At 42.0% G+C, this 15,424-nt stretch overlaps 1 protein-coding gene across 1 annotated transcript; it reads left to right on the top strand.

Annotated features, from left to right (window-relative positions):
- The first annotated feature begins 1,650 nt into the window (after positions 1 to 1,650).
- Positions 1,651 to 9,364, top strand: cxxc1a (CXXC finger protein 1a). Its single transcript, XM_083675810.1, has 14 exons — positions 1,651 to 1,795; positions 2,257 to 2,372; positions 2,581 to 2,681; positions 2,898 to 3,031; positions 3,439 to 3,594; positions 4,011 to 4,157; positions 4,551 to 4,655; positions 4,880 to 5,076; positions 5,347 to 5,554; positions 5,875 to 5,985; positions 6,191 to 6,240; positions 6,363 to 6,459; positions 7,160 to 7,312; positions 8,689 to 9,364. Exons 1-14 carry the CDS (start codon positions 1,793 to 1,795, stop codon positions 8,833 to 8,835), a joined length of 1,725 nt encoding a protein of 574 aa, XP_083531936.1. The 5' UTR covers positions 1,651 to 1,792; the 3' UTR covers positions 8,836 to 9,364.
- The last annotated feature ends 6,060 nt before the right edge of the window (positions 9,365 to 15,424 follow it).

The following is a 15,424-nucleotide window of genomic DNA, read 5'->3' as shown; positions in this document are numbered from 1 at the left end:
AAAATGAGCGGGAATCAAAAAGTTAAACATCCAAATCCAAACCAAATACATTTCAGAAAGGACAACACTGTAGAGTTGATGATCTTTTGTCGGAGGGCAGTGAAACGAGTGGACACTTGTTCACTCGCTCTTGTTCACTACAATATCTTTGATGAAAGTTTCTCTGTTTTCACAGGCGTGACGTCATCACAGAGTCTCCCTTTAACATGCGACATAGTTGTGCCTACTCTCTCTCGACAGAGCTCATTGCACGATACGGCAGGTGTGAGAAGTTTTGCGAGAGTTTTGCCCAGATCTTCTTTCACTTCAAAATAGTGGCACCACAAATTGAAAGGGTAAAAAGGGGTATCCTACCTGGGTGGCATCCTACCTTAAACACTAACCCTAACCCTAACCCTAACCCTTATCCTAACCCGAACCCTATTCTCAATACATATTTTTAAAATGTAGTGTACCAGAATACTGAATACTTCAAATCATATATTCCGATACCTATACAACCCTGGTTATGTGTAATTTGCTTTCTTGAGCAACAATCATGTAACAGTATCACGTTGATTATTGAAACTACTCTTATCAACTCATGAGAAGCAAATATCTACTAGTCAATAAACCCCCTCTTGATGATAAAAGCTCCAATTAGTGGTCTCTATCTTTGACCTATGGCATGCACCCAATGGACATTTTGATGAGGAATACCCCAGTTACATCTCGGGAACATAACCTAGGAACATAGCCATAATTTATATTTATTTAATTTATATTTATAACACTTTGTGCTGCAATATATCATTCAAGAGATGAGAATTCTCCCTTAGGCCTACATTTGATTATCATCATTCCTTTGCATTTGTTCTAATGCACTGCAGATTGCACTCTCCAGGTGTGGGGAGGTATTTTATGCAATCCTGCCAACTAGTGGTTATATGTTGAACATTGGCACTGTCAAAAAAGATTTGGAAATGTTAATTTGGAAATGTTCTTGAAAAACACCTTCAGGGTTAAGGGTTTAGGGTTTGAGGAGGGAATATGCCATAATTTCCTGTAGAAGTAGGTCAACTCATATAGAACTGGTAATTATGAAGATGAAAGCATGGAAATTGAATCATACTAGCCCTCTGGTCTCCGGAACAATATCTTTGAAATTCCACAGTGAATGTGTCATGATGATGTCGAGAATAGAGGAGGGTGTATATTTAGAGTCACAGCATGCTTCTCTCTAGGGTTTAGTGAACCTACCTTGGGAAAGGATCTACTCTGTGTTACTCTGAATAGAAATGAGTGAAATGCCTGTGAGATTTAAATGGATTACGCACTGGCATTGGTCTAAGCCATACCACCGGTAAACTGGCAAGACCCAGGTGTTGGTGTGTAGGCTACTTGTCTTTTGTTTTGAATGATTTTGAATGATTTTGAAAAAAAGATATATGTTAAACTTATTTTTCTGCACAACTATAAGTAGAATCTATTGTCATCTTAGATGTAGGCCTACGAATTTCTCAAATCTGAGTATATTTATGTTTGTGTGACACTGCATTCTATCAGTCAGAATCTGGTGTACTTCACACATCCGCCAGGTGGCAGTATGCTCTCGGCTATTTGCGGTTGGAATCACAGAAGAAGTGGGGAAGCGGAAATGAACTATTTTTACAGATGTTTGAACCGCATCGGATGAAATCAAAACATCTTGAAGATGTAATGTAGAATGTGTTATTTTCTCATACAGCTTGTTGTCTTCATGTTGCTACCGCAACCTGTCGTCTTATGAGCGTTGCCCGTCGTGATCCTCAGTATGGTAAGTGCACGTATTTCATTTCAGCATCTTCAAGACGGGTAGCGCAGCATCAATGGGCCCGGCATTGTTGTCCATCTGCACGAAAAAGCCATGCATACAGTCCTGCTCTAGTAGTAATGTGTAATGTATGAATGATATGCTTTTCGTTCTGCATGTGTGATTAATTTGCATTGTTTGGTTTATTTGGCAATCTCACGCTTGTAGTAATTTCATTGACTGATTATCACTGGAATGTAAAATGTACCTGGAATGTTTTGCCTGGAATGTAAAATGTACATTCATGATCGTGATGACTCAATTATATGCGCAGATTTTATTCTCATCATTACACTCACATTAACTAGTTATTTGTTTTCTCGGTCAAAGTGTTACTTCGGTCATTCGTATCAGATTGCCTCAGCCATTTGATTTGTTGACATAATCAGAATTGGGCTAATGGTAAACCAGCTTCTCCTCTTCAGGACAGTGAAGAGGTGTCGGACTTGGACGGTCCCCCCCCTGGTCCAAAGAGGGTGGAAGGAGAGAACGCACCAGTGTACTGTGTCTGCCGCAAACCTGACATCAACTGCTTTATGATGTAGGTGATGTGCTATTGTCCCAGTTCAGATTGATACACGTACATGTATGCACATACAGTGACAATAGTCCTTACAGTCTCCTACTATTTTCAGTCTTACTGATGATATTACCTTTCCTAACTTTTCCTCTCTCTCTCTCTCTCTCTGTCTGTCTGTCTGTCTGTCTGTCTGTCTGTCTGTCTGTCTGTCTGTCTGTCTGTCTGTCAGTGGTTGTGACAGTTGTAACGAGTGGTTCCATGGTAACTGCATTGGTATATCAGAGAAGGCAGCCAAAGCGATCCGGGTGTGGTACTGTGAGAAGTGTCGTGGTAATTACAGTAGTTGATATATTCTCACATTCAATAACTTCATTAATCCCAGAAAGACAATTAGGAGAGCGTTTTCAGTACAGGCAATGACAATCACATGAATATTCAGCACATCAACACAACAACACGTGAGTCGTATCTGTAGGCTGTGTGATGACATCAGACAGCAACACAGCCGTTTAGACAACCTGCTGTCTCGACACGTCTGTTCATTAGGCAAAGATGGGTCCCTGGAGGTAAAGTTTCGTCCCAAGAAAACAAAGGAGACTGATCAGGAGAAGATGGAGAAGCAGCGGGGCAGTGGCAGTGGCACTCCAGATTTGAAGATAGAACGACGCCGTGGATCTCGGGTAACATGTTCGTTCCATCTTTTTTTATCTATCTTTTTATCTTTTTTTATCTATCTTCTTTCTTTTTTTTTAATCTAGATGTGGTTGGAGTGTACGTCAGTTCTGTTTACATTGTTTTCACTTGAACTTGACATTTTTAATATATCCTGAACCGACTGGGATTGAATGAGGTACTACACTACAATACACTGCACTGCAATGCAATGCAGTACAATACAATACACTAAAATACACCACGCTACAACACTACTGTCCACAGACAATACACAGTATCGAAGAAGACAGAAAACACAGATAACAGAGAAGAGGAAAGACAACGTGTTTGTAATGAGAATGGTTGTGTAATGTAATCCTCAGTCGTGTGATGTCGGTGGATCCTGATCCTTATGTCTTGATCAACTGACCAGGTGAAGCGCTCCGCCCGCATGTGTGGAGAGTGTGAGCCTTGTCGACGGACGGAGGACTGCGCTCAGTGTGACTTCTGCAAAGACATGAAGAAGTTCGGGGGCCCCAATAAGATCAGACAAAAGTGCCGCTTCAGGCAGTGTGACGTCCGTGCTCGGGTGAGTTCCACGAATCAAGGAAGTAACCTTGAAAGAAACTGTTGTGACTCAGCTCTGTAACAACACTGTTGTCATGCGCTCGCCTTGGTTGATGTGGTTCGTCCATTTGACCCAAAATGTATTGATTTGATAGTAATTAATGCACAGACAAATTCCCCCCATTCCCCCCCCCCCCCCCCACACACACACACACCCTGATGCCTATTTTGTGTAGTGACGCCACTAATGTCTAACAAAGCATTAGACATATTGACATTTATACATTTCCAATCCGTCCTTCATACTATCACAGGCACCAATTCATCCCCTGCTTTAAATGGGCTCTTTGTTCTCAATCACCTTAACTGGTGAAATAAAGGTGAGAATAATAGATACAAGATGGCCGTGTGTCCTCATATGTCTTCTATATTCTGTAGAAAATGCTGCGTGTGAAGGACGAGGAGAACGCCAGTGCAAGGGGACGAGGGAGGCTTCGGAGAGGAGAGCAGCTGTCTGATGATGACTACAGTGACAACGAGTTGGAGCTCTACCAGCAGTACAAGGCAGCTGCAGCTGACGATATGGTGTGTCTCACAGAAGGTTTTCGCATGTTTTTCATTTCATGATTTCGAATCATGAGTTCGAATCAGAAAACGTTATTGCCAAGCAAACAATACATAAAGTTCAGGAACCTACATAGTCCTATCTTTTGTTTTTCATACCCTTGTTGTGAAAACCAGAAGTAAAAAAAATAAACAAAAAAAACATACACAAAATACACTCAACGGCCAAATGTATGTATTCATTCCAGTTTACTGGATTATTTAATACTTTTCAATTTCATGTGAAATTACGCAAAAACATTGTGTGTGTGTTTTCACTGCCAGGAAAATACTTTTTTAGTGTGTAGTAAAAGGACAGTTATGATCTGAGTTTAGTTTGTAATATGAATGTCTTCCTATGTACTGTATCTCCAGGCATGGAACAGTGAGGATGAGGATGGTCCATTTGACTCTGCGTTGAGGAAGAGGGCTGTCAAGGTCAAACATGTGAAGAGGAGAGAGAAGAGGTCTGAGAAGAAGGTAAAGCATCTATGGGACCTCCTTCTACCACAATAAACACACACTGATTGTTTATTGAGATGATGACAAGAGGTTGGATTTATATAGCACTTTTCCAGATGCTCAAACTCCTTTACAATGTATGGGATGAAACTCACCTCATTATATTGCAATTTATGAGGCTATAGTGTGAATCAGGATTTACTGAAAGTCTAATGTTGCCCATGCCTCTTTCCGTCCCCCAGAAAGACGAGAGTAAGGTCCGTCGGCACAAGCAGAAACAGAAGCACCGTGAGCGTGTGAAGCACAGTGAGAAGGCAGAGCCGAAGGAGAAGGATGTCGCAGGGGGGATGAGACAGTGCCTGGGACCAGGCTGTGTGGAGGCTGCCCGTCTGAACTCCAAATACTGCTCAGAGGACTGTGGCATGAAACTGGCTGCCAAGTAAGAGGAATCCTAAGAATGACGCAGGGGATGATGATAAATCAAAAAGAACTCCAGATCTAAAATTAGAATCAATTAAGAAGCTACCCTTAGTTTTGAGGTATTGCCTAACTGGTTATATTTTTTCAAAGGAAGAAAAAAAAAAGAAGCTGTTTGAAGTATAAGCATTCATCAGACAAGCCTGTTTTTCGGAGGAAATGAAAAGTAAATAATTGCTGACTGCTTGTTGAGTGGGCCTTCATTTATGTTTCTGTGTGTCCATCCGTCCAGCCGGATCCTGGAGATCCTGCCCCAGCGTATCCAGCAGTGGCAGCAGAGCCCGTGCATCGCTGAGGAGCAGGGTAAGAAGCTGCTGGAACGGATCAGACGGGACCAGCAGTCGGCCCGCATGCGTCTCACAGACATGGAGAAGCGCTTCCACGAGCTGGAGGGCATCATCGCCAAGGCCAAGCAACAGCTGGTCCAACAGGATGAGGAGGTCAGGGTTCACGTAAACCTACTTCGATGGATTAGCTACTTCGATGGATTTATGTTTTTATCGTACATTCATAATTTGTCATTCATTTACTCAATCAATCCTTAATCCAATGCATTTAGAATTGTTGCTAGCTAAATGTATAATGAATTCATGAATATATCTATTTATTAATTTATCATTGTCACTACCTACTTCAGTTGATTGATATGGACTGAGTCCCAACAAAAATATTATAGAATGTTTTGAAACACACAGGCTATTTTTATGACTCAGTTGACTTGGCATAGTGGTTAACTTGCTCTCTCGGATGGTTTTTGTAGGTGAATGAGGGAGATGGTGATGACACGGACCTACAGATCTTCTGTGTGTCCTGCAGTCACCCCATCAACCCCAAGGTGGCGCTACGACATATGGAGAGATGCTATGCTAAGGTTAGTAAATAGTGCTGCCCAAATTGCTCTCTGAGAAACTAATGCTTAGAAGTGATAATGGCCTTTACACATTGGTCTTTGTTTATGGGCAAAGTCATATGAATTTAACACATGCTTCAGTAGTGTGTTTGAAGTGACCTATTTCATGCAATACATCATGGTCTCATAAGTGTTTTCATGGTTTGTCCCTTGTTTCCTTGAACAGTATGAGAGCCAGACATCCTTTGGGTCCATGTATCCCACACGCATCGAAGGGTAAGGAAATTAAAATACAACAGTTATAGCATTTTCTGCATTTCATTGTTTGTTTATTTAGTTGGGTCTGACCTTGGTGTACATTTAAATGTAATTAATTTCTTTTTTATCTGCTTCTACAGTGCAACAAGACTCTTTTGTGATGTGTACAACCCTCAGAGCAAAACGTACTGCAAGAGACTGCAGGTTTTATGTCCAGAGCACTCCAGAGACCCAAAGGTATGTTTCTATGATCCTACCCTATGTCTCTCTACATACACTTAACATCCATAACATCATAATATACTCTATTAATGCTTCACAACAAAGTATATGGCATTAGACACACAATATACACTCACTGAGGACTTTATTAGGAACACTATACTAATACTGGGTAGGGCCTCCCTTTGCTCTCAAAACAGCCTCAATTCTTCGTGGCATTGATTCCACCAGATGTTGGAAACATTCCTTTGAGATTCTGGTCCATGATAACATGATTGCATCACGCAATTCCTGCAGATTTTTCAGGTGCACTTTCAAGCTGTGAATCTCCTGTTCTACCACATTCCAAAGGTGTTCTATTGGATTCAGATCCGGTGACTGGGAAGGCCACTGAAGAACACTGAACTCATTGTCATGTTCATGAAGCCAGTTTGAGACGACTTTTGCTTTGTGACATGGTGCGTTATCATGCTGGAAGTAGCCATTCGAAGATACAATACTCTCATAGGCTGTGGCATTCAAGTGATGATTGATTGGTATTAACGGGGCCAAAGTGGCCCAAGAAAACATTCCCCACCATGAGAAGGTGTACAGGTGTTCCTAATAAAGTGTTCGGTGAGTGTATAAGACCCAATATGCCATTAGACTCAAATCATGTCCTCCCTTTGCCCTGTGGCTCCTCTCACCTATCTACATCATCTCTCTCACTCCGCAGGTGACTGTGGACGAGGTCTGTGGATGTCCTCTTGTACGAGACGTGTTTGAGCCCACAGGAGAGTACTGCAGGGTCTCAAAGCGTAAATGCAACAAACACTACTGTTGGGAGAAGCTCAGGCGAGCTGAGGTGGACCTGGAGCGGGTCAGAGTGGTTAGTAGAGCATCACAATTGTTATATGGTGTTGAGTGGCCATTCTCTAATTGAACATATTGAAGGACTCGAAGTGATCAATACTCATGGATCAGAGGGGGGATCTTCAGAGTATAAGACGGGCATAGACAAAACCGGTGCAAATGCAGCAGACAACAGGCACCTGGGAGAAAGTTCCAGGTTTAGCATTGCACTGATTGGTCTTTTCTTATGGGAGGAATCAAAATCAGCCTATCACATTATGTTTTGGGTTTCAAGTCAACAGTGACTTGTTACATACAATTCTTGCAAGATATGAAGTCACGTGCAGATGTGAGACCTTGACAAAATAATGAGCTCCTTCTTCTCCATGTCTTATCTTCCTCTACGGTCCACAAACACTCCGGGTCCCACGAGATAACATTAAAGGACTAAAACTTCTCTACTTCTCTAATTAATGCTAGACACCTGCATATGACTTCACACTAACAGACAAAGAGACTGTGTTCTGTCACCAAAAGATCACTACATTGTTGCAAGCAAAATATGTCAAAGAGAAAATAATATTAAAATACGCCAATGTCAGAATCACTAAGACCCCGCATCTATATTCTACGCCTTTATTTACTTTCAAAGGCATGGGATAGATCAAAAGTAGTCTAGCTAAAATGTTCTGTCATATCATTGCCTTGGTTACAATGTTGAGACTACTCGTAACTGAAATAATAAATCTGTCAATTATATTCATGTTTTTCTCCAGCGAATTTCTTCGTTACATGACCTTGAAACTAGCAAAGGACTTGGGTGGTTGAAAGTGCAGCCATTATTTAGTTTGGAAACGTACATGAAAGCTAGCATATCATCAGTGAGCCAGCCAGCAGAGCAACTCACATTTCACATGAAATGAAACAGGTGCTTTACCCACAGCTGTGCAAACTTAACAGTGCATATAAATTATTCTTCAAGTGACTTCAAACAACAGTACCTAACGATGTATATTGAGTTTTCATGGTTTTGTAACATAAGTAGCAGTCCCATAGAAATCAATGGGAGGGCAAATAAATTTCACAAATTATGACCTATTTTGCTCCATATATTTCAAGTTATAAACAAATGGAAACGTGACCTAACTTATTAAAGAGATGCTACATTGAAATCAGTTGACATTATACCATCAACCATGCAGTCAACACTTGATGTAAAGAATTAGCAACAAAAATCCTTTAGCATCTCTTTAAGCTATTATTCTTGGTTGTGGAGTGGGCCCCATTCTATTCCAACCCCTTTTTTTATTTTTTTTTTGATGAATGCCTGTTCATGTCTGTTCCAACAGTAATCTTGAATAACTAATATGTTCTATTCTATTCTCTCTTTTTGTTTGTGGATGTAACTGATAGTGGTACAAGCTGGATGAGCTATTTGAACAGGAGCGGAACATGAGAACAGCAATGACCAACCGAGCAGGACTCCTGGCTCTTATGCTGCACCAGACCATCCAACATGACCCAGTCACCACTGATCTGCGCGCTGGCAAGGAGAGATAGACTCTCAGGTTTACACCTATTTGGTATTATTGGGCTCAGTTTTGTCTGATGAAGAACGGTTGTTGTATTTTTAAAAGCCCATTTAAGAAGATGTTCACTGATCTGAAATGACTGAATAGCCAAAGAAAGATGTTTGAAACCTACCGCCTGGCCTGGTCTGTATTGGATTTTAAACACTGTCCTAGTCTCATTGAGTTCCGAAATTAACACTAACCTGATCATGTCAAACACTTAACCTTGTTTATGTGATGTTTTTTCTGTTTTTTTGTTGTTATTTTTTTACTGTAGATTGTTGCTGTAGGCCTAATGTATATTCTTGCGATGCTCAGAGATGAATGGGAGCAGCGATCATGAGGACAGTGTATTTTTCTCTAAACTGTTGGGAGAGCAGAATCCATATGTGTTTTGAAATGTTACTGACAGTGTTACTGTATTTACCAGTATTTTATTGTCTACATCATGGCATGTTTTCTTGTTATTATAATGTGTTTTCGACCTCTGTGACAGCATTAAACGTTTCAACATTTTTACCTGAGAAGATTTGAATGGATTTTCCCATTGATTTTATGCAAGTCATGTCTCGTCGTTTGGATGATTATTTTTTATGAAGAATGTACGAACGATAGAGTGTAAACCGAACTGAAAGCTTCAGAATCTGAAAATCACGAGGGCAGTTATGCAACCCCTCCCCCCATCTATCTTCACTGAGCCGCTGCAGCCTACTCCATTTTACACGGTGTTTCTAGGGGCGGGCAGAGGGAATACGTCCCACTGTAGTTTAGCCAAGGACCTTGTTGAACAGCGTGTCTCTTTGGTTTGTTCAAAAAAGGTGCATGCTGGTGCAATATAACCTGAATATAATTTGGGCAGATCTTTTTACGTGTTTGTTTACATTTTGCACGCAATCGATATGAACACTTATTATGCAAGTGACCTATACTTCAGAGGCAAACACTATTTGAATCGGATTTTCTTAATCTAATTTCAATCTTTTAAAAGCAAAGAAAACTAAACAATTAACATTAGCACCATGCAGGCCTATATCCAGCTAGAATACGTTTGTTTTATGCCACAGGCATAACAAGTTGGCCGACAAGTCAGAACATCTTAGCACGCCATTATGGCCAAATATTCAGTCTAGCCCTGAAACAAGACTCTAATTTTTATGACATAAATAGTCATAAATAGTCATTTGGATAGCCATTCCCTCTGATGAAAAAGGACGGTAACCTGAATACATTTATGGGCCTATAAATGATTACACTGGTGTACAGTTTATTCGCCCATCATAGACACCATGTCCAGTCTACTTCAAGAAACATTATGCATCCTAGAAGGGGCATGAAAAATAATATTGTGGGAAAATTATGAATTATGTCAGTTTGAGTGAAGAGGCCATAATTTCCTTATTCTTTGCTAGCATATGTGTGCTATTTCTTTTTGCAATGTGCGAAACTTATACGAATTACAATGCCTTGGCCATTCAAAGTGGGATAATGTGAAATATGTGAGTTGTCAAATACAGCTTCAAATGGTTATTTTGGCCAGGTATTGAAGAGTTGACGATTTGCACACGAGAGATCCATGCCACTTCGACCGTGGCAATTGGCGATAACGCCGATTTTTCACACCATTCACGAGCGACTCCCGCTTTGCACATGCGCAGTCCATTACGTACAGGCAAACAGCTAAGGAACGAAGACGATCGCGATTCGGCAACGATGGAAGAAGACGTGTTGTGTGAGTATGAAACTAATTTGTTTCAATTTAGCAGTTCCAACACGAGAGTTCCAACATTGCAAATTAGTGGCGAATATTGTTCCTACACCCCTGACATGATAACACGAATGGCGTGTCCAAAACTGAGCTGCAACACAAGAAAAAAAAGAGTAGCGAAGGACGAGTCTCTGGCAACGAGCACTCCAATGCATTTCCCAGTAGCGCGGATGAAAACAGCGAGCCAGCGTGCCGTGGACGGAGTGAGGTTTTTTGGGGGGGGAGGGTCTTAGAACGGGCTGCTGTGGACTGACCCGTCTATGTCGGCTCTCCTGAATGGCGGATGGAAATGTTTAGCTACAGTCCATGGCATGCATATCCACGTTGAAGAAATGAATTTATATAGATGTAGAATACATTTGCCAGCAGTTATGACAACGCTAGTTGTCTGCTTGTTTTGATTTGGTGGCTGTAAAGAGGGCAAAATGTGTAAACGAGAATGTGTATTGATATGCCAGCTAGCCGACTGACTAGCCAACTTTCTTTCACACACACACACACACACACACACACACACACACACACACACACACACACACACACACACACACACACACACACACTGTCCATCAAAACAAAAGTCAATCACGTTTCTTCCAAGTCATCTACCAAAAGTGTCTGCTTGATCACTACTCATTGCGCTGTGAGCGTTGTGAGCGTTGTTGTTGATTAATCTTGACCAGTTTGCTGTTCCAGTTTGCTAATCGTGCCACTGTCACAAACTGGTCACGTTGAGTGATCTGAAGGATGTACTTACACTTTTCTCAAAGTAGCAACATCATAGTGCCAAGAGAGTAGGAATGATGATCAGGATTTAGGACACGCCACCTCCAATATCAGATCAGTGTTTACAATAATGTGTATGATGTAAGTTAAACTACATTTAATTTACGATTTAATTTGAGACTTTTTTTGCTGCTGGCAATGCATGCAAGTTGATTCAGTCTACCTGGACGTCAGAGTAAGTCACAGAGATAGAAGTATCTGCAAAATAATCTGGTGAGCCCCATCTTGCAGTGGATAGGTTCTTCCCTTTTCCTGAAGTACAGTATATGCACTTGTGCACTCACCCACATGGAGTTTAAAGGGAACGGATTGGTTTGAGAACACTTGCTTACACCAATCATACAGTATGCTTATAAATCCATGTGGAGACTTTGTGAATTAATTATGGATAGCTTCAAGTCATCTTTTGAAAAATAATGCTGCTCTCATGGAATTCCTAGAGCACCATAGTACTATTTTATCCTTAAAATGTCCTTACTATGCATTTGCTACCCAGGGTTTGAATTACACATTTGAATTGAATTACATGCTCTTGGGGGTGCCCAACGTAGATCATTATGACTTTTTAGGGAGGCATGCCCCTATTGATTTTTCATACCTTATGGGTGTCCTTGATTTGAGCCCCCTAAGCCCTCAACCTGTCAAACCCTGTTGCTCCAATTGTTTAGACCACATTTGTATTGATGGCCTGATCTTTTATTCCATATCTCACAGTGTGTTGCTTGGTACATATCTTTGAATTTGCTAAGTTAAAGTTACCAATTTAATGAGTAAACAAATGCTTGCCTATATAGGGCCTAATTGATCATCAACGAATGATCAATGATCATTATTAGAATAACTTGGGCTAGGCCTAGGCTTATTTATGTTATGTTAAGTTTTCGCTGATTTCTTTGAAGTAGTGCTGTGTGTGTTGTTTATTGAAGCATTTAATGTAGGGTAGGATAGATAGATAGATAGGTACTTTATTGATCCCAGAGGGGAAATTAAGGCGTTACAGCAGCTCACATCACAAACAACAACAAAATAAAGTGACAATAGAATAAAATCTGAAACATTATATACAGTAAAAGCAGTCCAGTATGATTTAACATCTTCCAGCCTGATCACCCCGATCGAGCCAGCCGGAGGAGGAGTTGTACAGTCTTATTGCAGCAGGCAGAAAAGATCTCCTATAGCGCTCCTTAGTGCAACATGGTTGTAATAATCTGTTGCTAAAGGAGCTTTTCTGCTCTGCCACAGTGTCATGTAGGGGATGGAAGGGATTGTCCATGATGCCAGGAGTTTGGTCCTCATCCTCCTATTGGCCACCTCCACCACAGTGTCCAGGGTGACACCGAGGACAGAACCAGCATTCCTAATAAGCTTGTTCAGCCTCTTGGTGTCACCTTCCTTGATGCTGCCCCCCCAGCATACCACTGCGTACAGCACTGCGCTGGCCACCGCTGACTGGTCCCACTGTATGTTCAGCAGAGTCCTGCACACGCCAAAGGACCTGAGCCTCCTCAGGAGATGAAGCCCCTCTTGTACAGGACATCTGTGTTACCAGTCCAGTCCAGTTTATTGTCCAGGTGCACCCCCAGGTATGTGTAGCTCTGGACCACCTCCACGTCCTCTCCCTGGATGGAAACAGGAGACAGTGGGACCCTAGTCCTCCTAAAGTCCACCACCATCACCACCTTTGTCTTGCTGATGTTGAGTAGCAGGTGGTTCTGCTCACACCACTCAACAAAACTGTCCACCAGTCCTCTGTACTCGGTCTCCTGGCCTCCACTGACACATCCCACAATAGCAGAATCGTCCGAGAACTTCTGCAGATGGCAAGTATCTGTGTTGTGCCTGAAGTCCGAGGTATAGAGGGTGAAGAGGAAGGGAGCCAGAACTGTCTCCTGCTCACCACCCAGTCCGACACACATCCCTGCAGCCGTACAAACTGGCCTGTTGTTGGTCAGGTAGTTCATAATCCAGGAAACAATCGGGGAGTCCACCTGCATCCTCAGCAGCTTATCCACAAGTAGTAAGGGCTGTATGGTGTTAAATGCACTGGAGAAGTCAAAGAACATGACCCTCACAGTGCTGCCAGCCTTATCTAAATGGGAGTGAGCTCTGTGTAGCAGGTAGATGATGGCATCATCCACACCAATGTCTGCCTAGTAGGCACACTTGCAGGGGGTCCAAGGATGTCTTCACCAGGGGCCTCATGTGTCCTAGCACCAGTCTTTCCATGGTCTTCATGATGTGGGATGTCAAGGCTACCGGTCTATAGTCATTCAGCACATGGGGTTCCTTTTCTTTGGTACCGGTACCAGGCAAGATGTTTTCCACATTGATGGGACCTTTTCCAGACAGAGGCTCAGGTTAAAGAGGTACCGGAGTACTCCACACAGCTGGTCTGCGCAGACTTTGAGCACCCTCGGGCTCACACCATCAGGGCCCGCAGCCTTCCTGGTGCTGAGTTTCCCCAGCTCTCTCTTCACTTGAGCCGTACTGATGAAGACACTGGAGCCGGGGGTGGTGGGGGGGTCGTTGGCTGTGGCAGTAATGTCGAGGGGCAGAATGATTGGGGGCGCTGAAGAGTTGTGAAGTCAGGAAATGGAGGGGCCGGAGGAGCGGTAGATGAGGTCCGGTAGATGAGCAGGGCTGGAGGAGGATTGAGTGGAGAGTCGTTGGTGGTGCTGAGGGGAGGGAGACAATGAGCCCCCGAAACAATGTTGAAGAACTATGCTCAAACAATGCTCCTTTTTGGTAGTGTTTGGGTATATTTGTGGATGAATAAATCTATAGTATTATTCTAACAGCAATAACATTTTTGTTTGTTTAATTAGTCCAGTCCAGAGTGTTCTATATACCAGCATTTCCGAAACTTGGGGTCTGGACCCCATGTGGGGTCTCCTGATTTCAAATTTGGGTCCCCTGAGAAAATCAAACAAACCTGATTTGATAAAAGAAAAATGCACACATTTTTATTTTGCACCTGTAGCCTATATTGCTGTGTTTTCAGGTTCATATCCTAACCAATTAGAGCATCTGTGGGCGATTAGCATACATTTGGACGTGATTGTTATGTGTTAGCGTAGCCCGCAATCAAGTTGTTCAGGGTCACAGGAAATTATTGATGTCAATTCAGAGTCGCAAGACAAAAAAGGTTTTGGAACCCCTGCTATATACCACTCTGGCCCAGTCAGTTAACAGACCTTTTAGGCATCAGGTGATTGGTTGGAGAGAATCTCTAGGCCTGTACATGGGTTGGTTCTGTCACTGTAAGAGCAAGCCCAAATATTAGGCTAGCTGTTAATGAACTAGTAATAGGCTTAACAATGAAGGTCCAATCAGCTCCAATCATCCTTTAGGCTTAAATTGTTGGTAATACCGGTAATCCCTTATTTATTTCCCACCTTTGTTTGTGGTATCTTGAAAAATGGCGGCAGCATAGCCTTTGCTTGCGTAATTATGCCGCTGCATTGCAGACTGCATTTTTTTCCCCCTTCGGCCTGCCGTGCCTCAGCTCTCCGTGCCTCTCTCGCTACAATCACCATGGCAACCACTCTTTTTTTCCCTCCTGGCTAAAAATATATTCAATCGTCGTCACGCCAGCGTGTAGCCTTGAATTCACATGGGTGAACGAATGCTAAGGCCCAGATTGATGATTTGTGGCCAATCTAGGCTAGGGTTTTTGCATGTTACATTTTCCTTCTCATGTTGAGTTGACCTATAATGCTCATGTTATCAATGGTTAAAAAAATTTTTTATGTGTGCAGCATATTTTGCGGAATTAAATTTTTAGAACTGTTATCTGGAGCTAGTTTTGATTAGATATTGTCTCAGTTTCATTTATGTGTTTGGACGCGCTTACAGGTTGCACATTATTTAAGGTCTTTGGTTTGAGGCAGAATAGAAAATAAATGTAAACATCTTAGATGTGTAACATGAATAAACTCAGATGTTGCCTATATAGCATCCTAATGTTTCTATATTGTAGAGGCAGTTAATGATAACAGCAGTTTTTTTATTCCATCATTTCTAGAAT

This window comes from Argentina silus, assembly GCF_951799395.1.
Source record: "Argentina silus genome assembly, chromosome: 8".
In the NCBI taxonomy this organism is placed as follows: Eukaryota; Metazoa; Chordata; class Actinopteri; order Argentiniformes; family Argentinidae; genus Argentina; species Argentina silus.
The sequence above is the reverse complement of the archived record's forward strand: the minus strand, read 5'-3'. Positions and strand labels throughout refer to the sequence as shown.

What these genes read in the sequence shown, in the direction of transcription:
- cxxc1a (XM_083675810.1), top strand. An exon ending in GACATCAACTGCTTTATGAT is followed by an intron (nt 2,373 to 2,580) that starts GTAGGTGATGTG and finishes TCTGTCTGTCAG; the next exon opens with TGGTTGTGACAGTTGTAACG. An exon ending in TATCCCACACGCATCGAAGG is followed by an intron (nt 6,241 to 6,362) that starts GTAAGGAAATTA and finishes CTGCTTCTACAG; the next exon opens with TGCAACAAGACTCTTTTGTG.